Source organism: Esox lucius, chromosome 25, assembly GCF_011004845.1.
Source record: "Esox lucius isolate fEsoLuc1 chromosome 25, fEsoLuc1.pri, whole genome shotgun sequence".
NCBI classification, from domain to species: Eukaryota; Metazoa; Chordata; class Actinopteri; order Esociformes; family Esocidae; genus Esox; species Esox lucius.
Window position 1 is genome coordinate 14,154,616 of NC_047593.1, and position 27,262 is coordinate 14,181,877.

The 27,262-nt window shown below is 44.8% G+C and overlaps 1 protein-coding gene across 4 annotated transcripts in view; it reads right to left on the reverse strand.

Moving 5' to 3' along the window:
* inpp4b (inositol polyphosphate-4-phosphatase type II B) overlaps positions 1-27,262 on the reverse strand; it is a 113,373-nt gene that overhangs the window by 46,616 nt on the left and 39,495 nt on the right. For 3 of the 4 annotated variants that reach the window (XM_034290937.1, XM_034290939.1, XM_029118120.2), the window contains exons 3-6: positions 14,303-14,417; positions 12,538-12,607; positions 8,937-9,084; positions 1,730-1,860 (exon numbers count right to left, since the gene is read on the reverse strand). In XM_034290937.1, coding sequence (XP_034146828.1) covers positions 1,730-1,860; positions 8,937-9,084; positions 12,538-12,607; positions 14,303-14,365 — 412 coding nt within the window. In that variant the 5' untranslated portion in view covers positions 14,366-14,417. Of the gene's footprint in view, positions 1-1,729; positions 1,861-2,565; positions 2,653-2,956; positions 7,625-8,936; positions 9,085-12,537; positions 12,608-14,302; positions 14,418-27,262 lie in introns of those variants that run through there. The other variant, XM_034290938.1, reaches the window with a different exon arrangement.

The following is a 27,262-nucleotide window of genomic DNA, read 5'->3' on the forward strand; positions in this document are numbered from 1 at the left end:
TCTGGCCTTGCAAGGGAAGCAGGGAGAACTGTCATGAAGTATTTCAATCCACGCCGTCTCGCCCTCTCCTTAATAGACAGTGAGCTTGTGCGTGCGTATGCACGTGCGCGCGCGCGCATGTGTGCGTGCGCGTGTTGTGGCCATTATCGTTCATCAGAGGGACGCCGGGGAAAACAACCACGACAAATTTCTCATTACGGAATAAGAAGAACTGAGAGGAAAAATCTATCACTGTCCATCAGGTTTCTATAGCCACTGGGACCCAAGAAAGGCTGGGATAGTGGGTCGATGGAGAGAGACGGAGGCTGGAATAGAGGGTCGAGGAGAGCTGAGGAGGGAGGGAAAGAGAGAAAAAGAGAGAGAAAAAAAAAGGACTGGAAAAAGAAAAAGGGTGGGGAGAGAAAGAAAGAGATATATATGGTGTGCTGTTAGTTTTCTTTGATCCCATTAAGAATTGTGTTGTGGGACTATTATATTTGGCCGAGGACAGAAAGAGATAATTTGATTGTGCCAAATATCTGTCATTTTGTGCGATGGAGATGACGTGTGTAGGTGGCGGTGAAGGCGTGGGGCTATAGTGTGTCAGTTAATGTGTGTGTGTGTGTGATTCAGCGAGACAGACTAGAGCAGCAGGCTAAGTGTGTATGTGCCCCCTATTAATTTCAATCCAGACGCGCAAACACAGAGCATGTGCACCCAGACACACAAACACACAAAACCAGCTTCCCCGTGTCAACAAAATCATTATCACATCATTCGTCATCAGCCCCCCATTTAAAATGTGTACAAAACTTTGTTGCTATGGAAACAGCCAAAGACACAAACCCAAAACAGTGGTTGCTCGCTCTCTGGGGAGAGGGAGAAATAAGGGAAAAAAAAAAAAGAAAGAAAGCCATCGATAGTGAGGTCCCCCAGGGCTATGTCCTCAACCTGTATCCTTTACACCCAGGATTCAATTCCACATTCAATCGATACACATCAATTATTTAAACATCAGCCAGGTAAGGTTGACTTGATACGTGATGCTGACTGTCTGTAGGATTACGTGAAATATGTCGTTCTCTTTTATTCAGGGCCTGAGGGTGATTTTCCAGGGTACGGGCCTGGCCACATTATAGCATAATGACTTACTCCTGCTCCCGGGTCATCACTTTTACTCCTTCTTATTCCGATCAAGCTTGCTGGTGCGCAGGGCAGCATTTCCTACTCCCCACTCTAGAAAGAAATGCGGGCTTCAAAGATACAAAGTTTGGAATGTCTTCTAAACTAACTCAGTGCTCTCCGGCGTCGACCGCAGTGACTGCTTTTTATAACAGGGATGCCCAGACAGCATATCATAATCACAGATTGCATCTCAAGCAAAGATACATGCGACGGTTCAACAGTATCCCCTGCATCTCAATGAAGACACAAGAACCTGTGCGGGTGCGTGTGTGTGTGTGTGTGTGAGACAAGGACAAACCGTGAAGCATCAGCAATTACAGAAATGTTGGCAATGTGGTAAGCGAAACAAAAAAACTGGCGTGAAAAAAAAACAAAAACACGCAAAGACGACTCTGGAGCCAGGCTGTTTACAAACAGGGAATTGAAATTCATGCTTTTTCCCCCAAGCATACCTCTACTCTTCAAATGCAGCATTTCAAGTGTCTGAAGGAGTGTGTGTGTGTGTGTGTTGTGTGTGTGTTGTGTGTGTGTGTCTATGTGTTTGTGTGCGTGTTGCCAGACTTACCAGTGATCTTGTCGAGCTCAGCCAGTGTCTCCTGGTAGGCAGCTATGACCTGTCCGTAGCGGGAGGTGACCTCCTTCCTCAGGTTGTCCCAGTGGGGAGAGAGATCACCCAGGTCTCTCAGGTCGTGTATCCTGAAATGACAGGCATCCACAGGGAGGGGTCAGTGGAAGAGATCTGGCCTTGCTGACGACAAGGACGTTTCCAAACAGCCTCCGTCATTTCCCTCCAATGACGAAGAGACGGGGATAGCAGCATAGAGAGAGGTGTGTACAGAGGGATTGAGATGAATCAATGGATCAATCCGACCTATTCATAAAGCACTAATTACATCAGCAGTTGTCATAAAGGCATCGTACACAAACCCAGTCTAGACACCACAGAGGAAACAGTGACCAGGAAACTCTCCAAACCAAAAGAGATTCGGAGGGAAGGTCCTCCCTGTTTCCGGCTTTCTCCGCTAAATCAACAGAGATCATTATCTCCGGGAGGATTTACGGAGGAACATTACAGAGCAGGACACCGGACCCACGGAGCTTGATCCAAAGCTCCGTCCAGGCCTCTCCACAAGAGCGGCCCGTAAACCAATGCGCAGCATAACGGGCCGCTTTAGCAGGCTCACAATAACCGGCGCGCAGCTACAGTATCTTCTAGCAGGACTGATAACCCGTTCAACGACACCCCACTCCCAGCATCCTCTAGCGGGGCCGAGCTGGCCTGGGGCCAATTCCATGGATAGATTGACTCCACTGTGACTAATGCGCTTCATTTTCCTCAGCTTGGAGTCACATTATCCTAAACTGTTACAGTGGCAGGTATATTAGGAGTCAGTTTAGCACCTCTCTGATGCCGTCAGGAACAGATGTGCACGCACGCGCACGCACACGCACGCGGATGGACAGAAGCGCCGGGCAGCATATGTGCAACTTTGAAGGGGGGAAAAAATGTATGCAACATGTTAGACATTTTAAATGTGTGAGATATAAAAGTGTACAGTAAAAATGTCATGATATATAAAGCTCTAAACTAATTTATAAAACTGTTGCAGAAAATCCACATATCTGGCTCCATCACATTTTTGTAAGTGACTTACATTAGCGAGTACTGTACATACTCACACTTATCATACTGGTCCCCCATGGGAATCAAACCCACAACCCTTGGTGTTACAGATGCCATGCTCTATCAACTGACCAAATAATAAACAGGACCTTTCTGATATTGACTTACCGTTTATGCATACACACGCATGCAAAGAGACAGCTTCTGCCAGTACCAGACATCCAACCAATCAGCTTATCCCAGTCCCAGGCATCCTACCAATCAGCTTCTCCGGTCCCAGAGATCCTACCAATCAGCTTCTCCGGTCCCAGAGATCCTACCAATCAGCTTTTCCCAGTCCCAGGCATCCTCCCAGTCAGCTTCTGCCAGTCCCAGACATCCTACCAATCAGCTCAGATTAACCAATAATAAGCCCTCCAGCTATTCTTCTGCGCTAGTTTTTAACGCTGTGGGAGCTTGCTTCATCTTGCAGAGAGTTAGTTGTGTGTGTGAGCGTGTGTGTGTATGTGACTGTAGCCGGAGGGCTAATGGGCCCTTACAGGTTGTCATTAGGGGCTGTATTAAACTAAGGTCGTTGCAGAGGAAATAACCATCCGTCGCCGCAGGCAGTCAAGCTTGTATCCAGACCAGACCGCCTATGTTGTGTCTGTGAGTGTGTGTGTGTGTGTGTGCCTGTGTGTTCTTACATTGTTGGTTGACAGTTGGCATCTAAATAGCGGTTTTCTTTTTCATCAGATGATCTGACACAAAAAACAACATCAGGCCAGAAACAGACATTAACTGGGCCGATCATGTCGGTGCCACCAGCGGGGACACTATTTGGCTTAATTAAGACGTGTCAGTGTGGGTAATATGCGTCTTGTGACAATGGATTCATATCCAACTTTCTTTTTGCGGTACTACGCTGAGGAATTGGCTCATACGGCATACATAATGAATGTCAAATGGTCTCATCGGGCCTTTTCGGAATGAGTTGCATTGCGACACATATCTTATGTATCTTATGGCACACTTATGACAATGTGCACGCTGCCCCCCACCCCCCCTCCCCACGGAACCATGTGGAAAACCCAGCAGAACACCTACAACTTCACCGCCGGCCAGATAGACCGTGCAGTTAACATTTACCATTGAACCCGCCTACCTGCAGTCATTTTTTAAAATCTATGTAAAATCTTATGCAAAAGCACTAAGGTACCGGTTTAATATCGATTAACATTCATAATAGGTGCTTGTCTTGTCAAACCAGGTAGGGTTCTGCCTTTCGCTTATAAAAAATATTTGGTAAAAAGCTAACAATTTTAGTGGTATCTCATTAAAGGCTGAGATTAGCAACCTGTAATTGTGAGGTTTTTTTTTTCTTCCGGAGAACAATGAATAATTCCCATAGATTTCCAGACAGAAATTCTTCCCATGTAGGCTACCCTTAATGCCTTCAACCAGGAGATTAGAATCTTTTTAAATTAGTCGATGCACAAAAGCCACACGATGTCTTCTGGAACCGAACAAAAATATCCTCCAGTATCAATTTAGGAAGGAAAGAGAGAGAGAGAAAAAACGATGTCTCTCTTTGTTCTGTATGATAACGGCACCGAGATAATGACATCAGCCCTCTCACAGAGCCGAAGATAGAGATGTCAGATAGCTGTTTTTTTCCATTGGAGTTGGGGGTAGTGAGGTGTGAAGTAGAGACACTTCATGTGCCCCTTGTTGCTCCAATCAAACATATTGTTCCAACACAGCCATCTACTTTGGTTTGGAGAGGGCTTTAGTATTGAAAAGTGTAATTTATGAAAATCATGATATGATTCTAAAAAGAGAGAGAGAGAGAATGCACATGGAGAGGTGTGAGTGTGCACGTTTGTCTACGTGCGATGCTCTCTGATTCCTCTACAGCAGCCACATCAAACGCCGTGCACTTTAGCAGATTGCAGCTATTCACCGTAATCCATATCAATCTGTCTAAACTACTGTTATTTCTGCAACAGGAGGTGCCAGCGCCGGCCCAGACATGCTATTCTGACACGGGGGAACACAGCGGTGGTGGTGAGGGGGGGGGGGTGTCAGTGGGTGAACAATTACAGAGTAAACGTCAGCTGACGGGAAAGGGCTACTGTCCGTGTGAAGAGGGTTATGATAGCATTAGCTACGCTTACTAAGAGAGGCCTGCGTGGAGCCACACAGGAATACAGAGACGACAACCAGAGAGACACACTGGGATGGAAAGGGGGGGGGTCCAGGTCTGAGGAGGGACAAAGACCAGTATAAGGCTGTTTCGTGTTGGAGCGGAGGTGGACAGTTGAGAGTTAAAGACCTTGCATGTGAAGCCTTTATTTCATGGTGCATTATAGTAGCCTGTTCAGTTTAATCACCAGGAGCTTTTGGCCTGGGGTCAATATAACTGGCATGAGACGACTCGCAAACAAAAGCATCCTTTACAAACCAACCTACCTTATTTACTGTTGACAGCCAAGTACATTGAGAACTAATAGCTTACTGCTTTTCACATAGACTCAGAAGGCCGGTTTTGTGGTCCACAAAACCAACCCAGTGTGTTTTATTGAAAAGATGTATAGAGGCCAAAGTAGTAGAACGTAGACGCCACAGTAATAGTTGATGGTATTGAGGCCACAGTAATGGAAGATGGTATAGAGGCCACAGTAATCGTAGGTGGTATAGAGGCCACAGTAATGGAAGGTGGTATAGAGGCCACAGTAATGGAAGGTGGTATAGAGACTACAGTAATGGAAGGTGGTATAGAGACTACAGTAATGGAAGGTGGTATAGAGACTACAGCAATGGAAGGTGTTATAGAGCCCACAGTAGCAGAAGGTGGTATAGAGCCCACAGTAATGGAAGGAGGTATAGAGCCAACAGTAATGGAAGGTGGTATAGAGCCCACAGTAATGGAAGGTGGTATAGAGACTACAGTAATGGAAGGTGGTATAGAGACTACAGTAATGGAAGGTGGTATAGAGACTACAGTAATGGAAGGTGGTATAGAGACTACAGTAATGGAAGGTGGTATAGAGACCTCAGTAATAGAAGCTGGTATAGAGACTACAGTAATGGAAGGTGGTATAGAGACTACAGTAATGGAAGGTGGTATAGAGACCTCAGTAATAGAAGGTGGTTTAGAGACTACAGTAATAGAAGCTGGTATAGAGACTGCAGTAATGAAAGGTGGTATAGAGACTACAGTAATGGAAGGTGGTATAGAGACCTCAGTAATAGAAGGTGGTTTAGAGACTACAGTAATAGAAGGTGGTTTAGAGACTACAGTAATAGAAGCTGGTATAGAGACTGTAGTAATGAAAGGTGGTATAGAGGCCACAGAGACTAGTTAAAGATTGTCACTTCATTTGCTCTTTTTTATTTTTCCATGTAGGCGTACTTCTGCATTAATGAAATCATCAGATCAATTCATAAAAAAAGCAAAGAGAATATTATGTATCGCCCACATGCACATCCATAATTGGTGCCCACACACATACACACAGAGTTGGCACACACACAGTCATTCAGACGAACACAAAGAGTCACACAACAGCTGTACACCCACACAAAAAAGACAGCGATTAAACTGGCATGTTGATAGAGTTGGAACATGGCTGTCAACATCAAAGGGAGCGCTTCATGAAAAGAAGGGAAAAAAGAGGTGGCACCACCATTAACATAAAGTAATGCAGGGGAAGGAGACTTAAGCCATCTCACTCGCCACTTCACAGTGTGTGTGTACGCGCGCGTGTCATTCACAGCTTAACTTAATCATTAACAAGTAATACCTGGCAATTTAAGCTTTAGGGTGACTGGAATGTCTGATGTTGTTGAGAGGACGTGACGAACCAATGCTTTGACTCCCTACCTCACAGGGAGTCATCTACGTCATTCTTTATGCATACATTCCTCTGCGTGGGTTAGCAAACTGCAAGGTTCCCTCTGCGAATCTCTTTCTGAGACAGTGTTTCTGAGCACTTCTTTTTTTGAGACATGTTGATCTTCCCAAAATGTCTGAAATTTGAATTGGACAGTTCAACCAGTCTATCGCAGACAAAATGGGCAACGACACACAACAACGAAAACAACTGCGGTATTAATCTAAGAGCGCAAGTATCGGGAGAGATCAGAGACTGACTTACCTCAGACAAGAAGGCAAAAATAATTGCCTTTCAGCACAGGAAACTTGAGGGAAACCTTGGTCTGAGAATGTCATAATGCAGGTTAATGACATGGGAATTCAGTCCAACCAGTCGACCAGTCTAACCAGTCGACCAGTCTAACCAGTCCACCAGTCTAACCAGTCCACCAGTCTAACCAGTCCACCAGTCTAACCAATCCACCAGTCTAACCAGTCCACAGGGACGTCCCAAATGGCACACTATTCTCTTTACAGTGCACTTCTTTAGATCAGATAGGGCTCTATAAAGGCAGCCTGGTCCCAGTTTGGACCAACCGCTGGTCTACCAGAGGGCTATGGTGGAGTGTGATGAGCTCTTACTCTTAAAAAAAGGATTTAAGTACAGTGACCAAATAGATATTGGACCTGTGAATGGAGGGTCAACAAAGGATTAATGAGTGTTAACTTTTGTTCAAGGAACCTTAACCTTAAACTCCTATATATAAAGTAACAGGGAGGGACACAGAGCCAGTGTTCCGGGCCCTGGAGGTTATTTACTAAACAAAATTGGCAGAGGATTGGGAAACCATAAAACCATAGGGCAGTGGGCACCGCATTCCACTCCTCTTCCCTCTTCTTCCACCGCTGCCCAAAGATGCTTTTCTGGGGCCTTTTTAACCTCCCCTGACAGGGCCTGATTGGGGGGCAGGCGTGCTTCATCACAGGGTAGCAGCTGGGCTGCGTTCAATGGCCCCATTTGGCAGCCCTGGGCCAGGTGGTTCTCCCGGGGGTGTAGGCCCTATGCTGAGGCAGGAGAAGGTGTGTTTGCGCCATGCTGTACGCGCACGCAGTATATACGTTTACTGACTTTCAAAGTAGTCTAATGTCAATATAATTTCTTTCATGAAAACACCTGAAAAACATTTTAAAGTTGAATGTCGTTTTCACACTACACTATGTTCATTAACATTCTGAGGGGGATTCAAGCATTGTATGGAATGATTATGGCTTCAAAACACATCGCTGTTTCTTCATCATCATGTGGTCACAGGCCACTTTGACCACTAATTAGCTAACGAGATCAAAAGCCCAGTCAATTAGCCACACAGTGGGAGAAAGAGAAACTAAAGAAGATAATGAACCTTCTTTGGTTTCCTCAAAGCCACTCTCTGGCACTCTGCTCAGCTCGATAAAGCTCCCGGACTTTGTTCACAACAATGCAGAGTGTGTGTGTGCCCCAATGTGCTTGTGTCTGTGTGCAAGTGTAAATCTGTGTGTGTGTGTGTGTGTGTGTGTGTGTGTATTGCTGGTTGACTAGTGTGCGGGCGTACAACAATCCCCTTTTGAAGTGTTAAACAGACCTGAATAATTTACTCCTCTCTAAGTATAGCTCTTAAACAACCATTTACATCTCTGAAATAGGCCTGTTAATGTTGGCAGCCCGAGAGCTATGGTGCCCATTGAAATGAAAGGCGGTATCCTCCCATTTCTTGATCTAAGATCACCGTGGCTATGTAACTCAGATTTAGGCTTTGTTATCCGGTTTAGGCCCGGAGAAGGGTTACCTGGTTTAGGCTCTGAGAAACGTTATCTGGTTTAGGCCCGGAGAAGGGTTACCTGGTTTAGGCTCTGAGAAACGTTATCTGGTTTAGGCCCGGAGAAGGGTTACCTGGTTTAGGCTCTGAGAAACGTTATCTGGTTTAGGCCCGGAGAAGGGTTACCTGGTTTAGGCTCTGAGAAACATTATCTGGTTTAGGCTTACAGAAGGGTTACACGTTTAGGGCAGGGAGTAGGTATATCTGGTTTAGGTGAGCGTTTATCTGCCGCTTCCTTTGCACAGCCCCAAGTTTCCTCTTGATATATGTATAGTTCCCAGAGGTTTGGCCCTGGTGCATGGCTATCTGACCCAAAATCAGCTGCTGCCTACCTTTAGATGAATTTCAGCTTTGACTGAGATAAGAATGTCATTGCCCCACATTTAACACTGTCCCAAGGTCAGGTTCGCCCCCCCGCCCACAGGCCAGTTCTTACCTCCTCATGTCTTCCTGAATGTAAAGGTTGAGGAGCTGTCTGGGGATGCTGAAAGACAGAGTACATTCATCCATCTGTTCTCTCACCAGCATCCATTTACTGTCCACCGTCTGAAACCTGTACACCTTACAGATGGGGTTCTTGAAGACTAAGGGAGCAGGAGGGAGAGGGGAGAGACGGGGGGGGGGGGAAGCAAAAGGGGGTCGGGGGGATGGGGGGGGGGTGTAGAAAGGGAAGGAAAACGGGGAGGGATATAGAAAGAGGTAAGTACAGTATATCAACCACCATGACACATTGGAAATGATTACAAACATCTTCAAAGACGTTTCTATATTCCACAAACATCAAAAACCGGCGATGGATTTTGGATCCAAAACCAAAAATGTAAAGAATTAAAATAAATGTTGACTCCGGGGAAAAACCCAAGGACAAAACTTGAAATCCCACAATCAATAGTTGTGTCTGCAGTAGATAAGCTTGTTGCATACTTCTCATCTTCCAAGAGCCTTCTCTCACAGCCAACGTTTTTCTTTTTTTTATACATACGAGACCTCAGTTCACTCCATTAAATGATTCCTTCCTTGAAATCCATTTCCATTTTAATTGGTTGTTTATTATACAACAGTGTAGGAAAAGGAAAAAGCAGTCGATTCCCCAAACTTTGCCACTCCTGTCCTCTATTAAACCCATTCAAATTTAACCTTCCACTCCTCCTCCTACTTCCTGGTGGCTAATAGCGGCCATCGAGCAGCAACCGAAAACCGTCTTTAATGCTCTTATCAGTGCACTCGCAGCGGTGGACGGAAAAGCTGGAAAAAAGCTGTACGCCTCCAACGAACAGTCGCGTTTGCCAATGTAGCGCTTTCTTTCTTTTTTTTTTTTACCCCACACCAGCGTTCTATGAAAAACTCAATAGTAATAAGCTGGAGAGCCTGGTAGAAAAAGTTCACCATTGAAGACAGAGGCAGTCAGATGTGTAACACCAACCAATAAAACAATGAAGCACGGAGGGTTAGGAATCACAAAGTGTGAACACAGAACCCATTCCCAGCTCTTAAAAAGAAAAACAACTCTCTCCCTTGATGGTAAAGCCTCAATAAGCCAAATATCAATGGAAGTGTCATTTCAACTCCCGAAAAAGAAGAGAGTGCTGAGGAGGAGATGAGAGGAGAGGCGGGGAGACAAGAGGAGAAGAAATGTTTCCTTCATAATTCGGCTATTTGTCTTGATCTTACTGTGTTTGTCAGATTGCTCCTGAAATGACTTCTTTTTTTTTCTAGAAAGGAGACTAAATAAATAAATTAAGCAACATATCCACTGACAGCCATCCATTTACATTCCAAAGGCGCAAATTCAATTTCCCCCAGCTCTCGCTTGGTTGTCCTTTCCAATGTCAAGGCTTTGTTCCGAACACTTTGTCCCGGTTATTCTGGGTCCCATGTCCCTTACAAGGAGGCAATCGAGCATTGGAGAGTGAACTGACAACCTTGTGAACACTGGAGCGCGGTGAGGGCTGGCATGGCAGAGCAGGGGGGCCTGCTAATTGCCGGATAATGTGTCCGAGGTGACTTTTACCAGAGGCACCTGGGTGGAAAGGAGTGTAGTGTTATGTTCAGGGTGAATGACAGTCAGCATGGAGTTGTATGAATCACGCCCCAGGGAAGTTGGCTAGCGCCCTCTACATACTACTAAGCCAACCCCAGTACTACTGTGCAGGCCTGGGTTAAGAACCAACAACCATCTACACAGGCATTGATCAAGATCATCACAACCCACATTGGGAGTCCACAACTACCATTATATTCGGGTGTACATCCACTGAAAAAGTACAGCCCGGCTTCTTAAGTAGGAGGTGGATATTGGATGACAGGACTGTTGCCGCTGGGCCGGTGTAGAGGCATTGGAAGCTGGAGGGCATTTCAAAGAGTAAGTCGAAAATCGAGGAAGTCAGAGAGGAGGAGATGAGAGGGAGAAGTAGATAGCGAGAGAGTGTGTGTGCGATTGACATGTAGGTGAGGAGGGACAGATGGAGAGAGAGATAACGGGATGAACTCCACCAGAGGACACCGTCGGAGGAGCGGATTAACCTCTGACTCCCCCTCCGCTGCCGCGCTAATCTGACGGCCAATCAGAACGCACCGTCCTCATCCACACACCTCTTAAGGAAATGACTTCTTCTCGGCTTCTTCTTTACCCTCCTTGTGTGTGTGTGTGTGTGTGTGTCTGTCTGTATATGTGTCTATGTATGTTTGTGTGTGTCCCTCAAAAAGTAATAACAGTGAAGGGCTAAATTGCATGAGTGAATTTCTCGAAGTCTTCGGGGAGTGTATCACTGTGACAGGACGCAGCTGTGCCAACCCACTCCGCGCCTGGTGCCCGCCGCTCGGTAGCTAATTGCCAGGGCGACAGATGACGACGGGTGAAGAGAGAACCGAGCACCGAGGAAAGTTAGACCAAAACACGACGAGGAGGGAGAGAGAAAGAGAAGAAACACTCCGGGTAGTCATACCATCCAAGATAAGGAGGAAGTGAGAGAAGAAAAAAAATATATTCGGAGGATGAGTTGGACACTCTCTGGAGAGTGGAACGAGTGATGAGAAAAACGAAAGACAGGCTCTGTACTCCCAACGCAGCACAGAGAGGTGACCTTCTCAAGTTTCTGCCTCCAGCTCTTCCTCTCTATTTCTCCCTCCTGGAGCTTCCGCTCGTTTCTCAGCTCCTAGCACTCAGCTTATAAGCTAAGGGTGTTGCGCTGGTCTCCCTAAATTGGTCTCACAGAATCGACATGGCGTTGCCCGGCCTGCTCCGACTCTCCAGCCAGTACTGACAGAACCCAGGCTGGAATGGAGCAGCCGAGTGAGTCAGGCGGACCCTTTCCATGATTATAGTTTTATACATTTAATATATGATTACAATTCTACACCACCATGTCATTGTCTGTGAGAATGACAAGAGATATTTTTCTAGATAAAAGAAAAGTGGCCCCACAAATATGTGATGCAATTGTTGACAATTCCATGGACCGGCAGATAACCTACTTCATTTCAGGTCAAGAACGGGTGAAATCTCCAAAAGCCGGCCAAGCCGTGCGCCTTCTCTACTGTCAACTCCTTTACTTGATTAGAAACAGAGTCCAGAAGACTCACGGTTTTAATCCAAGTATGAATAATATACATTCTATAATCAAAGGGGCAGCCCCATGGAGACTTCAACTCTCTTTAGTGGGAGAAAGTTAGTCAAGAGCAGCGCAATGATAATTAGATGCATATAAACATAGGAGTGTTAATAAGATAACAAAATCATATGAGTTGACTCTGAAGCTAATTTATCAATGTATTACATTATGTCAATTTCAAGCTGCTTTTCCGGGCAATGCTGGGTCAGGTTAATTGCGGCGGTGTAATTAGAGTGTGTATTATAAAATGCAAAAAGCACGCAGGAGAAACAGCCTTTCCCCAGAACAAACAATTGCATTTCTCCAGGGGAAGTGGACGGGACGGAGGGAGAACTGGAGATGAGGTCAGACCACTTCCTTGTGATTGCGTCGTCGCCACAAAGACACAAACAGCAGTCAAATTAAGGCAGTTTAAAGTCATCTCACCAGCGCCCATCAGGGGGCTATTATCTTCGTCGTTCGTTGTCCCGTGCGATGACTCACAGGCCAATGTGACCTGTGGAAAGCAGAGAGAGAGAGAGAGGTGTTAGATGTTTACATGCACTGGTGAAATCTTCACCGCTGAACACACACACACACATTTGAATCAAACTGCTTTCCTCTGGACAGCGGGTCAGTCGTGTTCATGTGATATCCCTTTGGCTTGTCTTGTTCTGAGCTCTCTAAATTCATTTGAATTCAAGTCAATGTTTTCCGGACAGAAGAAATCCAAACACACACTCACTTTCGTCTTATGATAACGTTCCATGCTTTTGTCACTGTCCCCTTCAATAGTATTTTCCTATAAATACGTTAAACGCAATGTGAGAAGTTACGGGAATATAAACTTCCACCAGTAATTAATTAATTTAGGCTAACATATGGAGAACTAATTGACTTCCTGCCATAATGTCATAATAATGTCATAATACTCTGTTTTACCAGTTTGCTCCATCCAAACGGGGAGCCATTCATCCCTGCATTATACAGGCCTTAATAGGGCACCAGAGTCTGTCTTTTGGTTGCCTTCCAGGACATTTACATTACAGTTCAATACAGCAGGAATACACCCAATAACCCCTTAAACCTGGAACTTTCCTCTGTCAGCTCGCTCCATCTCTCCAGCCTTCCAGTGTCCCCCTCTCCCCAACACACACACACACACCTATAGCCACACAGTGACTGAGTGAGGTTTTCATCCTGCGTGTCTCAAAAAAACACTTCTTGGATACTTGTATATTTCTTATAGGTTTATGATGCTACTGAATGTTCCTGGGACGGATAACGACGGTAGTCAAATATCAGGTAAGATACATTACATACATCAACCGTGTTTGTGCTCTGACAGCACCCCATGGGAAGACGTTGGGAGCGCTCTTGACGTCCCGGGCAATCTGAGGAGACATCTGTTTTTTCCGTCACTTTCTCTCCTTTCTTAATTCTCTCCTTGTCTCTGGGCGTCTGTCTGCCTCTGGTTTAATGCGTTCCTCAGACGTTGCGGTGAGCGTGTTGCGAGGGATTAGAGAGACGACGGTACGCTCTCAACGGGGGGGGGGGGGGGGGGGGGGGGCGTCGCCTGTTACTCCGACGACGTGAGTCTGGCTGTCTGTCTATGGGGACCTTCATTTAGCCTGCCGTCCCATACAGATAGATGTCTGTGCACGCCGTCCCACTCTGACTCTCTAACGCTCTCTGTCTGTCCACATAAGACCACACAGGACTCATGGTAGCTTTCAGCCAATGGCACGCTGGTCTTCCATTCCACCCTCTCACGCTTCCTCCTCACGCGCACACACACACACACACACAGACACACACACACACACAGACACAGTCACGCAGTCGCACACATGATAAACACAAGAGGCATTTAAGTGTCTCTACCCAGCTCTCAGCTCTCTCCCTGTCCCATATACATAGGCTTATGAATCTCATTGGGCCACTTGAGCAACGAGAGACTAATCCTGCTAGCATCAGTGCCAGCCGCGGCATCTGGAGGAGAGACTCACTAACACAGACACATCACACAACATCCCACCCCTGGGATTGTGTGTGTGTGTGTGTGTGTGGGGGGGGGGGGGGGGGGGGGGGTGTAAGGAAGAATAGTGGCAGCTCAAGGGGGCTCCCTGACTGCTCGCTCCTGGAGGTCTGCTGAATGTCACACACAAACACGTATTCAGACACACACACACACACATACACACGTCCTTACCTTCTGGGCCTGCTGAACGTCGGCCGTGATGTGATCCATGTCCCCCTCCTCCGTCTCCACCATCTTCACACGGCTCACCACCACCACCCCCGCCCCCGTCGCGCCATCAGAAGACCTGTGGCAGAGGGCAGACAGAGACAGAGAGGATTGTCAGCTCCTGGAACAACGGACGTGAGCAGGAAAGCCAGGGTGGAGAGATCGTGGGAATGGCTTTTATTCATTTTTCCCCCACTCGACATTGAAGAGTGAGAGAGAGAGAGAGAGAGAGAGAGAGATGTGGGGATGGACAGTACATCCAGGATTGATGGCAAGGTAGGAAAGTATGAGAAAGAAAGGGGTGGACAATGAGAGGCCAGGTTTCATGAAGGCAGTTTTCTAACAAGGTTTATTTTATTTGGCAATCCATTGCTGGGGAACCTGCGTAGAAACACAACGAATCTCTGCATCGCTCTCCATCAAAAGTAGTGTTCATTCGGGCTGTTGTCTTCCTTTGTTTTTCACAGTCTGTTTCCGACTGACCTTGTGTCTGTGGGTGTACTGCCCTCCACTCAAACTCTACCCATGGGGTTCCCATCCATACTGGAAGGTTTAGGGTTCCATGGGGTTCCATTTCATACTGCCAGTGTTAGGGTTCCATGGGGTTCCATTTCATACTGCCAGGGTTAGGGTTCCATGGGTTTCCCATTCACACTGCCAGGGTTAGGGTTCCATGGGGTTCCAATTCATACGGCCAGGGTTAGGGTTCCATGGGGTTCCCATTCACACTGCCAGGGTTAGGGTTCCATGGGGTTCCAATTCATACGGCCAGGGTTAGGGTTCCATGGGGTTCCCATTCACACTGCCAGGGTTAGGGTTCCATGGGGTTCCAATTCATACGGCCAGGGTTAGGGTTCCATGGGGTTCCCATTCACACTGCCAGGGTTAGGGTTCCATGGGGTTCCCATTCACACTGCCAAGGTTAGGGTTCCATGGGATTCCCATTCATACTTCCAGGGTTGGAGTTCCATGGGGTTCCAATTCACACTGCCAGGGTTAGGGTTCCATGGGGTTCCCAATCACACTGCCAGGGTTAGGGTTCCCATTCATACTACCAGGGTTAGGGTTCCATGGGGTTCCCATTCATACTGCCAGGGTTGGAGTTCCATGGGGATCCCATTCATAATGCCAGGGTTAGGGTTCCATGGGGTTTCCATTCATACTGCCAGAGTTAGGTATCCATGGGGTTCCCATTCATACAGCCAGCTTTGGGGTTCCATGGGGTTCCCATTCATACTGCCAGGGTTAGGATTCCATGGGGGTTCCAGTGGTTCTCAAACTGTTCCCCAGGAAGTAATTCCAACCATTCATAGCACACTGGATTTAAATTAATCAAACCTTCAAATAGTTTATCAGCAGAGCTAGTTCAGAGCTACAGCAAAATTGTGAAACGTCTGGGAGTTCCCCAGGAGGCAGTTTGAGAACCACTAGTTCAATCAATGTTATACTCTCCCTCCTTTCGATACAGAGACAAAAAAACAAACAGCTGTTCTCATAGAGTTCTCACTTTTCTTAGCGCCGGCCCAGATTGCCAGTCTGATAGAAAATCCATTGCTAGTAGTTTCCTCTGTGTGTCCCTGTGTATCAGGCAAGCAGCATGTGATTCAATCCCACAGTCAGATTGACCTAGCACCGATGTCTACCGTAATCCCAGCCCGCCCCCAGGACACCCGGGAAGGGGGAGAGGGGTGTGGAAGGAGGACGACACCCTGGGGAGAAGCGGGGGGTGGTGTGTGCTCTGAAAAGGCAACAAGGAGGAAGGTGGTGGCAGTCTGTTCTCTTGTAATCCGGGGCAACAGAAGTGTGTCGGCGGATCTGAGGTCCCACGCCAGATACCCGTCTTCAGGGTTCACCTACCCCCCGCCGCCTTCCGCCCCGACGCAGGCATGCACGCCTCACTCGTCCCTCATCCCCTTGTCCGCGACACACGACGTGGAACGTTCCACAAAGTCACCCTGACTTTGAACAAACAGACGCACAGTCCCTCACTTTGCTTGTAATCGGGAAAGGAGATTAGCATGTCGTTGTGTTTAACGCCAGTCACACGGAATACATGCCACCACCCGTTACAGCAACGGGACTCCAGCTACAGTAATGCAGGTCCAATTAATTACAGTAATAAGACGATGCCCTTAAACAGTGCAGTTCTGTACACTGTGGTGAAATTTAATGTATTTATGTCTTGGAACGACGGGAGATGATATGTCATTCTGTTACTGACTCTAGGCGGTCACAGGTAAAGGGGACATCACATTGCGCCTTATTGCTTTTCATTCATATTATTACTTCCCAAAATGTGATTACAATTTTGCATCTGGTGGGGGTGTGGCCAATTCAAATTGTATTATAATTTGTTGTTGGAATTGAATTCACATTGCTAATTTGGCATCTTTCAATACTGAGCTGAAATGCGCTCTTAAAATTAAGTACTATTTCGTATTATTATATAAACATTTATTTATACTGTTAATGCTAATACGTTGCACAGTGGATGAAGACACTTCGTCAGAATGTTTATCAGATGTTATATTGTCGTTGTCACAAACACAAACTGTCGGACCACAAGATTGGAGCTAAATCATCAAACGATAAACTAAGTACAGTTGCTGTAACAATCGCAAATGAGTCAGGACACATCATGGCGGAAGTGAAGTGGTGAAATATGGGTCAATAACTTTTTTTTTTTTACCATGAATGTGATCATGAAATGTGTACACTACATTCATGATTTAAGGGAATACAATAAAATTACACATTTCTCAAATAACAAATGAATTTCCCCAATACTGGCACCCTTTTTGTTCAATTCTTTGCACAACACTTTAGAAGGGAACTATAGAAGGGAAGACCAGACCTCCATACAGAAACTTTCCAGATCCCAGAGATTATTTAGTTCGGCTTTCATAGAAACCCCTCATTGATTCAAACTACAGGTTTTTAGAAAGAATTAAGCTTCTAGAAAGCAATTGCAAAACTTTTCTTTTATGGTCAATGCACCATTCCTTTGTGGATTTTGTGTGCTTCGGATCAGCCTCCTGGCATACACAGCCAGGTTTTTGGCCAAAATATCATGGTACTGGGTAAAGTTCATAATGATGTTGATTTAAAAAAAGGGCCCCTGAAACAGAGGAAGCCACATCTATCCTCTATGACAATAGATACGATCCACCACCATATTTTAAAGTAGGCACTGGGTTATTTTCTGCTCATGAATTCTCATTTTGACAAAAACGAAGACTGATTGTGTGGCCAAAGAGCTCGATTTTCATGTAATCTGACAGAGTACAGGTTCCAATGCAAGAGCCAATGCATTTACATCGCGGATTTTCATGAACATAAAGCTCATTGGCCACGCACACCAGTAATCGTTTTGGCATCAAAATGAGAACGCGTGAGCAGAAAGGAACCCTATCTTTTATGTGGTTTAGCGTTCTTCAATTATCCACCATAACGGTCTTCCCCAGCCTTTCCCACCACCCAAACTGTTGCTTCTGATGAAAATAAGGTTTTGGCTATGTTTTTTATATGTTTTTCTGACGTTTCCTTAACTAAAATTGACACCTCTTTGGTCCTCATGTTGACACACCAGCAGAATACACCAAAGCCAAATGCAAAGCCAGGAACCAAGAGCGGAAATTGCCAAATTATGTAATAGACTCTCTTATGCCAAATTATGTAATAGACTCACATGACTAAGCAGAAAAACAACTGTCTCAGGACATTTGGTGGACAGAAATAGCAGGGATATGAGTACAACTATAGATACTTTCATTTTATCACTATAATCACATTTTTCATTTTAGCGCATCTCATCACAAATATGTCAACAGTATTCAATGATTACTTATTTCAAGAACAGCCAGAAAATAATAAATGTATTCTGATCAAGTCTGTAACTTCTATATTTGAACAAGGGGAGGGGGGGGCACTCCATCATAACTACTGGATTGGTTGAACAGAAGAAAACCTCTCTTCCAAGAAGTGTTTTACTACTCATCAAATACACTGTGTGTGTCGTTTCTAGTTTCAGGCATTTCCTCGCGTGCCTCCAACATCAGGTTAGCTCTTTACAAATGTTCACAGGCAACAGGCTCAGAGCAGGACCGAGCCAGCAAAGTACAATTGAAGTGATGAATCCAGCCAGAGCAAAGTGGCGAGTGAATTTCGCAACCCTCAGAGGAAAGAGATGAGGGTGAAAAGGAGAGATCCTGTGGCAGTTGCCGTGCACCAAGAGCCAGTGTACGTTTCATGTGAGCGCAGGTCTGTCTGTACAGTAGGTGTCTTAACTTAACCATTACAATTATAGCTTAATAGGCATTTGTTTAGGCGAGGCTGGATCGAATCAAGCTAACGCGCCGCAGGACTGAAGTCGCCGTGCTGGCAGGACAGTCACATGGAGAAGCGCAGCTACAATCTGTCGGGTGGAGCCGTGATTGACCTCAAATTAACTTTGAATTAACTTTGGCAGAGTGCTGCGGGGGGGAAAAAAAAGGAAGAAAGAAATCTCCGTCAGTCCATCCACCCATCCATCATCTCCTTCTCTGCCTCCTCGTTGGAACTGGCATCGAACCACGTCTACAGATTGCTCCGCCGATCTGCGATCTCCCTACTCAACCAGCCTCCCTCTGACAAATGTAATTGGCCCGGAGTTCGCTTTTTATGACGGCGCTAAATCAAAGTGGCTTTGTTATAGTGACAAAAAAAAAGAGGATATGCTTAAAGGGACACTTCACAGCTGTTTGCAAAGTAGCCGTTGCAAAGATACGGGAGACGACGAGTACGCAGCGCTGAGGCGTACCTTTACAGCCCCGGCCGCGCATTACGATTCGCTCACAAAACAATTTGTAATCAAGAAGGCGCTTCACTGCACCCGCGGATGATTTATTTTGTAACCCCTTCCTCAGTTAGCAAACATGTGTCTGGATGTGTCGCACTCATTAAAGTGCTAATAACTAATACCAGGCTGAGTAATGGAATACGTATAATAGCCATGGATATTGCGATCTGAATTGGAGTCAATAAAATATGCCGCCATAAATTAGATTATTTTCTCTGGGAAGGGAGCGTGAACAGGAGCGCTAAACTCAGGGCTCGTTTTAGAAACAAAGGAGCACAAAAGGCTTTATTAGCCCTCCGGCATCCAACGGAGATCAGCTTAAGGCGGCCTTTTCGGGTGAGCCATGTCGGGTCAACTATCGTCCAGAAACACACAGTGAATTAAGCCCAGGGGCCAATCAAATCACATACGTCACGCGGTCCGTAAACAACCGGCGTGGACTAACAGTGAACTGCTTTGTGAGGGAGAGAGGAAAAAGTGCCGTACATACAAACGATCTGACAATTTTAACAGAAGGCACACAGGCACAATTGATGATAGCAAATGACGAATTACTCCGCGGGTCGGTCGCGGTGGCGTGGTGTTACTACAAAACGAGGCTTGGACATCGACACCCCTACTGAGAGACCACAACGATTTATCGCCATCACTCCAAGCAGCACCCCCCCACCCCATAACGCCGATGGTAACAGATGCTATAACCGCATCCAAGGGTCTGCACAAAAAGGAGAAGTGAATTCAATTTCTATCAAAGGTCAGTGTAGTCTGAGAGTGATTGGGGATTGAACTGTGCAAGGTGGACCGGAACATGCCAGTGTTTAGAAACCGCTCAAACGAGACATCAAGGTTTTGGCCTTGACTGAATGCACCAACCGGGGAACTTTGCGAGGCGTAAACAAACCTATCGATTGACGGAACAGCGAGACGTACGCTTGGTTCCTCCCCGTTAGCGCCGGGCCCTCTCACCGGCCTCGCCTGAAGGAGCTGATCCAGGGTCAGCGGCGTCGAGAACCAACACACAAACCCACAGCAGGAAATTCAAGACAGCCACAAGATCTAACAGGAAATAACAATCAACATTTCATTTTAGCTGTACAGAAAGAGTGCCCTGTCAGCTGCCTCAAAATTGGAAGAGACCACAACGAGAGAGAGAGAGAGAGAGAAAGGGGTAGTATCACAAGGGAAATTGAAGGAACAGGCAATTGTCTCGCCTACTAAAGGGTCCCTGAAATGGCATTTGAGAGCCCAGGGGTGGGGAAAGCTTCAAAGACCCGCACACCCCCACAGAGAGAGACTAAGTAGCCTGACAGCCACGGAAATACGGTGATGCACCATTACCTTACCTCTTAAGAGGCCGAAAGCTTTAGCCGCGGGAAGCTAAAAATAAGCCAGAAATACACAACAGGATCAAAAAGAAAAGCTAGTTTGCTTTCTGCTCTTACTATTACTTCTCTTTGCCAATTGAAATGGCAGTTTGTGGGTTAATGCCCTTCAGTTCACATTATTGCTGTGTTCCACATCGCAGAAGGGAGTGGCCACACGGACATGGAGAGATTTGTTAGACAGGAAGCTGTAGGGCTACTACAGTTAGTGAAGACGCTAAGGCCCCTGGGTCTTTGCCTCAGAAGTTGAGCTGGCTGGGAGTAGGATGTTTGACCTATATACAGCTGGATGGTGGCTAAATTTAGCTACATGCTCACTTAGAACAGATGTTATGACAGCGGCCTTGATGACGAAAACAGCACCTCCACAGAAGCCTTTGCAGTGGATTGAGGAGGGAGGCAGGCCGCCTGGTTGACCAGACATTTATTTGAAGGGAATGGGCTCTATTTTATGTGACTCTGCAATAATTGGGTTTAGTGCTCAGGGGAGCTGCCTCAATCAATGTGACAACTCTGATAGCTTTGTTCAAACAGGCCGTAGGTTTTGCCACAGGGGCAGGTGGCCAGGTAAATGCTATACCTGCAGAACATCCAATATTTTGCATGATGTAAATATTGCAGTATGATATGACACAGTACAAAACAGTGACATGTACATGACTTCTACAGAGGCCAACCAGAGACAAAGTCGCACTATGAAACAATCCTGTATGTTACAGTATGTTAAAGGACTGTGTGCGTTATCCCTCAACAGAGAGTTACTGTAGGTCGGTCCCTAGTCGGGCTCACACTAATTGATCAATCCTTAACATAAAGGAAGTGGTTCATAGGTGATATCTGAACAATGGAATGGTCATTTGTCAAGCTTTCTTCTGTGAGCATTTTAAATTAGTTTATGTACAGAACCCAGCAGAAGGGCGGGGCTTATGATTAAAGCCAGAGTGCACCATCATTTATATACATCGACCGAGAAATGTTTCTCTTATTAAGGTGAGATTGAAAAAGAAATGGGCTTGAGGTTGTTACAGCAACGTTAAAATACATGTTGTTGCATTATAAAGATGGTATGTAAGAGAATGTAATCTCTTCTTACAGCCATCCAATCGCACAGCAGTCCTGACTAACATAGGCACACGCACACGCACGCACGCACGCACGCACGCACACGCACACGCACGCACACACGCACACGCACGCACGCGCACACGCAGTACACCACACAAAAGGAAATGATTGTACTAGTGAGCATCTGTGGCGACACATCTCTATTTACCTGCCAACTGTTTAAACATTCACCATATGCTGCTCTCTTCCCACTACACTGGACAAGCTGTCAACGCTTCTCCAGGAAAATTCTGTTTCTTTGGACCATCCAGGAACCTCCTGACTGCTCAGGCCTATTCAATTCCATAGAGTCTCTATTTAATTGTGTCTATTTGTATGTAGGTGTGTGTGTACGTGTGTGAACCTCCTAGCGTACTGTATACTAATATGTATAGACAAAACTTTCTGCTATTTGTGCAAAGTAATAATAGAACAAAATTCCATGGTAATAATGTAATAAATGTATTCATCATAAAACAAACCAGTAACATGTTTTAATTAGATGGACTGTGTGGCACTTTTAAAATGTTTTATATCACTGCTATTTAACCAGGTCAGTTGAGAACCTGCTCTCATGTTTAACAATGACCAAAGACATACAATTGCAACAGGCCTGGACAGCACACTGAACCACATACAAAATGTTACTGTTTGTTAATGCCAAAACCCCCCAAACAAATAAACACTACATTCAAGGGAAATTACGCTCAATTTCCTAGTGATTTAGCAGATGCCTTTACCCAGAGTAGTGTGCAGTTGTGAGGGCGTGCACATAAATGAAAATACACTTTAAAGTGACCAGTGTGAACTATCTACCAGAGCAGAGCTTACCAACATAACAGCAGATGTTGAGGAACAACCTGAGAGATGGGGGTCTTGCCTAAAAGGAGCCATAATTGGATGTTTCCAGTGAGTCTGGCGTTGTACACATAACAAGGGCCAGTCAACCAGGATTCAAAGGTCACAGAGGGGAAATGTAAAATGGGAAAAGCGGGTCACAGTACAGTAAATTCATCTTTTTTGGCGTGACTGTAGACCTCTACATGAACATAACCAATGGCTGGTAGGATGGTTATTTTAAAAAGGGCATATATATGAGGGAAAGATGCCTTGTTGTGGAATAAGAAACCGATTCCACATTTAATGTTAACCATGTCTTATAATGTCTGGCATGCGACCCAACAACATTTATAATTTTCTGGGGGCTGTAACACTAGTTTGCCATTGATCACAGACAGCATGTTAAAACTCAGGGTGAACACTTTTTGTGGATTTAAAAACTTCTAGTTCGTTTTTGAGGCGCGAATGTATTCTTTTTAGTAACTCAAATGTGTGGCACGTGTTCAGTTAACAGATAAGAATGTCTAAGTATAAATTTAGATCCAATGAAATAGATGCTAACCTGTTTGGATTACATGGCCATAAAGACATCTCTCTCCAAATGTCCAGTAACACAAATACATCTAATTCCTGGGTATATTAATCAAAAGTACACACTGTCACAGTCAGCAGGAAACCTCTCACCCGTAAAACCATCTGTGTGTTAGACACTGAGTACACATGTGTTAGTGTGCATGTGGGGTGGAGATGACAACGCCACTGTAGATTCCACCCGCGTCAGGCTATTCAAAAGCCACGTGCGGATCGATGACAATTGAATGAAAGCAGGTATTAGTGGAGAAAACGGCAACTGAGCTACTGACCTTCCTCATGACAAAGTGCATGAACACCATACATTAATCAACAATCATCTTAGAGATAAATTCATAACACGGCCTATTTCAAAGCAGCCACTTCAGAAGTATGCCTTACTCACATTGCTGATACGAATCAGATAATGTTCAGAAGTTGCTAAATACTTTATAAAATGAGACAGATGAGAGAAAGTCTAAACCCAACACAGGAAGAGAAAGAATGTCACCGCTCAAAAGCACTGAAATGACTCACAGAGAGAGAGAGGAAGAGAGAGAGGAAGAGCGAAATGGAGGCACCGAGCGCAAACATCGAAGCATAATTATCATTTTTTAATAAAGTGTGAAAGCGCTGACAAAACAGCTATTTTCTTCAGCGTAAAACAGATGGGTTTTGAGGCGTAATTGCTCTTGAGGAAACGCCAGCAACGTGAATCTGACGGCAACTGGTTGTGACAAGCGCTCGCTATTCAGAGGGGCTGTGGGCGGGCACCCCGGCCGTCTGCTGCTCCAATCACGTTCTAAGGGAAAAAGTTGGGCTTCCTTGTTTGAGCATTTTAATTGTCTGCGCCTTTCCATAATAAACTCCCACAAACACAAACAGAGGCAACGCTCGGCACATGATGTTCCCCATATGAACGACATTCAGGAGCCAATTAGATGAACGGAGCTGTGCCGAGGCTGCCAGAGACAGAGAGTGAAGGAAAATGGCTGTCACACGTCATCCACCTTAGACTCTTGATTTAAATAGCATGGCTGAGTGAACCTGAAGCCAGACTATTCATTTTACCAACCGTATACATTTTTTCCTCCCCCTCTCTGTCTTCCCTCTGTCGCTCTCTCTCTCCCCATTTACTGTCCTCACAGAGCGAGAGAGGAAGACTGAGACAGATAATACAGATTATTTAACAGCAACAATTGCCCCCCAGAATAACGGTTACAGCATTTTAAACACAATGTATACTGTAATCAACTACATTGTCAGAGGAAGCGATATGAAACAAAGACCTGAAGGGCCCAGGTCTCTGAGAAGACCAAGCCTAGCTGGGCCAAGACTCCATGACGATGAGCAGTCGTCGTTTTGAGTCAAACTTTCAAAGTCTAATAGATATACTGACTATACTGTTTGTACGCTACTGGAATCATGAACACTACTGGTTGTGTTTAGGAAGGCCTTGGGTATCAGAAATTGTGCCAATTCATCACATTATAAGGAATAAGACAATGGAGGACATTATAATACAGACAGGGAGGACATTATAAAAAAGACAGGGAGAAAATTAGAATGAATAATAGCAGATAGGACATTATAATAAAGACTGGGAAGACATTATAGTGAATAAGAACAGTAAGGATATTATAATAAAGACAGGGAGGACATTATAATAAAGACATATTGAACAAAAGCACAAACCAATTAGCACAAAACCATTGCTTCTCTAGTGGCCCTCTGCTCTGGCAAACAGACCCGTGCAATCATGTGCAATCATTCAGACAAACAAAAGTAATGGTTGCGAAACATTGACTGTTTTGCTAAATGTTTCGCAACGGAGGAAGCATTTACCCCAAACTATTTTCGACATGACATGAAATCCTTTCAGTCCTGTTGCTGGAATGCTGTTATATCTGTAGGGATTAAGAAATGACAGGCATGAACAGGCCCATGTGGACACACATATGGTGATACACAAATACATAATCCCACGCAAACTCCACCAACTAGCCAAAGAGGCCTGGCTATGGATAGAGCAGATTTAATTGGGACAAAATGTTATATGCCAATTCAAAAGGAATGTTATGGTCATGACAGGGTTAATATGATAACAAAGATGATATGGTCATGACAGGGTTTATTTGATAAAGGGATGTGATGGTCAAGACAGTTTATATGATAACAAAGGGATGTTATGGTCATGGCAGGGTTTGTATGATAGCAAAGGGATGTTATGGTCATAGCAGGGTTTGTATGATAGCAAAAGGATGTTATGGTCATGAAAGTGTTTATATGATAAAGGGATTTGAAGGTCATGACAGGGTTTATATGATAGCAAAGTGATGTTATGGTCATGGCAGGGTTTAGGTGATAAACCGATGTCATGGTTATGGCAGGGTTTATATCATAACAAAGGGATGTTATGGACATGACAGTGTTTATATGATAAAGGGATGTGATGGTCATGGCAGGGTTTAAATGATTACTAAGGGATGTTATGGTCATAACAGGGTTTACATGATTACTAAGGGATGTTATGGTAATAACAAGGTTAATATGATTACTAAGGGATGTTATGTTCATGGCAAGGTTTATATGAAAACAAAGGGATGTTATGGTCATGGCAGGGTTTTATATGATTACAAAGGGATGTTATGGTCACGGCAGAGTTTACATGATAAAGGGATGTTTTGGTCATGGCAGGGTTTATATAATAAATGATGTTATGGTCATGGCATGGCTTATATAATAAAATAAAAAATGTCTTTCAAATCCCTTAGGTCAACTATCTTTCAAACTATTTTAATGACAGGTTTTAGTTAATCTACAAAAGTGGTTCATCTTCACACAGCAATTTCTGAGGACGAATATACAAATGCTGAAATGTGAAATTTAATGTATGGTAAACGTAATAGTTTTGTCTGTCAGGGAGTTTAAACGTGCATTCCTCTGTGTCAGAGGTTGCTTAAAAGCCCTCTCCACAGTGTCATAGCAAAGCATCAGTTAATTCACCTGAAATAGTGCTCACTGCTGCCCCTAGAGGATGGTTTTCAAGTCATATGTAGACATGGTGTCTGGGAGTTCTCCTTCAAACTTACCCTTTAACTTTATCGCCCGTCTACATGCAGGCACTGCGCTAAACATAAGCTTTCTTTGCAGAAGAGCCCGTTTATAGCCTGAATCATAGCTAAATATAGCTGTGTGCAGCCATGAAACGTTTTCCTGCATGAATAGCCCCATCCACAAATAGCCAATCGACAACAAAAAACTCACTTACGCTCACAAATATTCCAAAAGATTTCACATATGAAACCCTGAGTCAATAGGACAAACAGCCCACAAGTAAATAGATTAAAAAGAACATATTTACAGATAATGTGGAGTGCTTGCCAGCTTGTTTACATCAAAAAAGTTGTCAAGGTTTTTGTTGAAAACATGTAAAACAAAGTCTACAGAAAGTCTGGTCACCCTCAAGTGATCATAGTTAAGATGGTTCATTAAAGGTTATTACGCAAATTACACTAATTAGTATAAACATATTGAATACACGTTGACAAATATTAATTTGGAATTGCCTGAAGCTGTTAAATGTAAAAAAATATGAATAACAATAATACCAAGGGAAACAATATTATGTAAAACCCTAATAAAGAACTGCACATTTGCAAAGGTCACCTATACCTGCCGTCTGTTTATTTAATATATTTTATGGTAAGCCTCACTAAAAGGAGCAAAGTCACTCATGAGTTGGTGATCCCAAAAGGTCACCTATGACTCTTATTACAAATCTGGGCTTTTATAGAGCAGCCTGGAGAATGAAGCACATACTGTAGTTTCCTCCAAACCCACCTTCGCCAACCCCCTTGGGAGGGAGGGAGGGGAGAGTGAGGGAGGGAATCGGGGGGTGATTTAAGTCATGTATACACACACTGTTGAAGGCTGTTGATATGGGTGATTTATATTGACAGGAGAAAACGTTAGCATTCCAGATGACTACCCATTCAAGGTTGGAAAAGTCGCAGGGATTCTTTTTTGGTAATCACTGAAAGTAGTCTCAGGAAGATCTTACGTGATTGGAAAGGGCAGAATCAGTGATTGGATGATAACAGATTTACAAAGAAAGATTGACACACAGAGACAGAAAGAGAGATAGAGACAGAAAGACGGAGCAATAACGACAAGAAATAAACGCCTTCA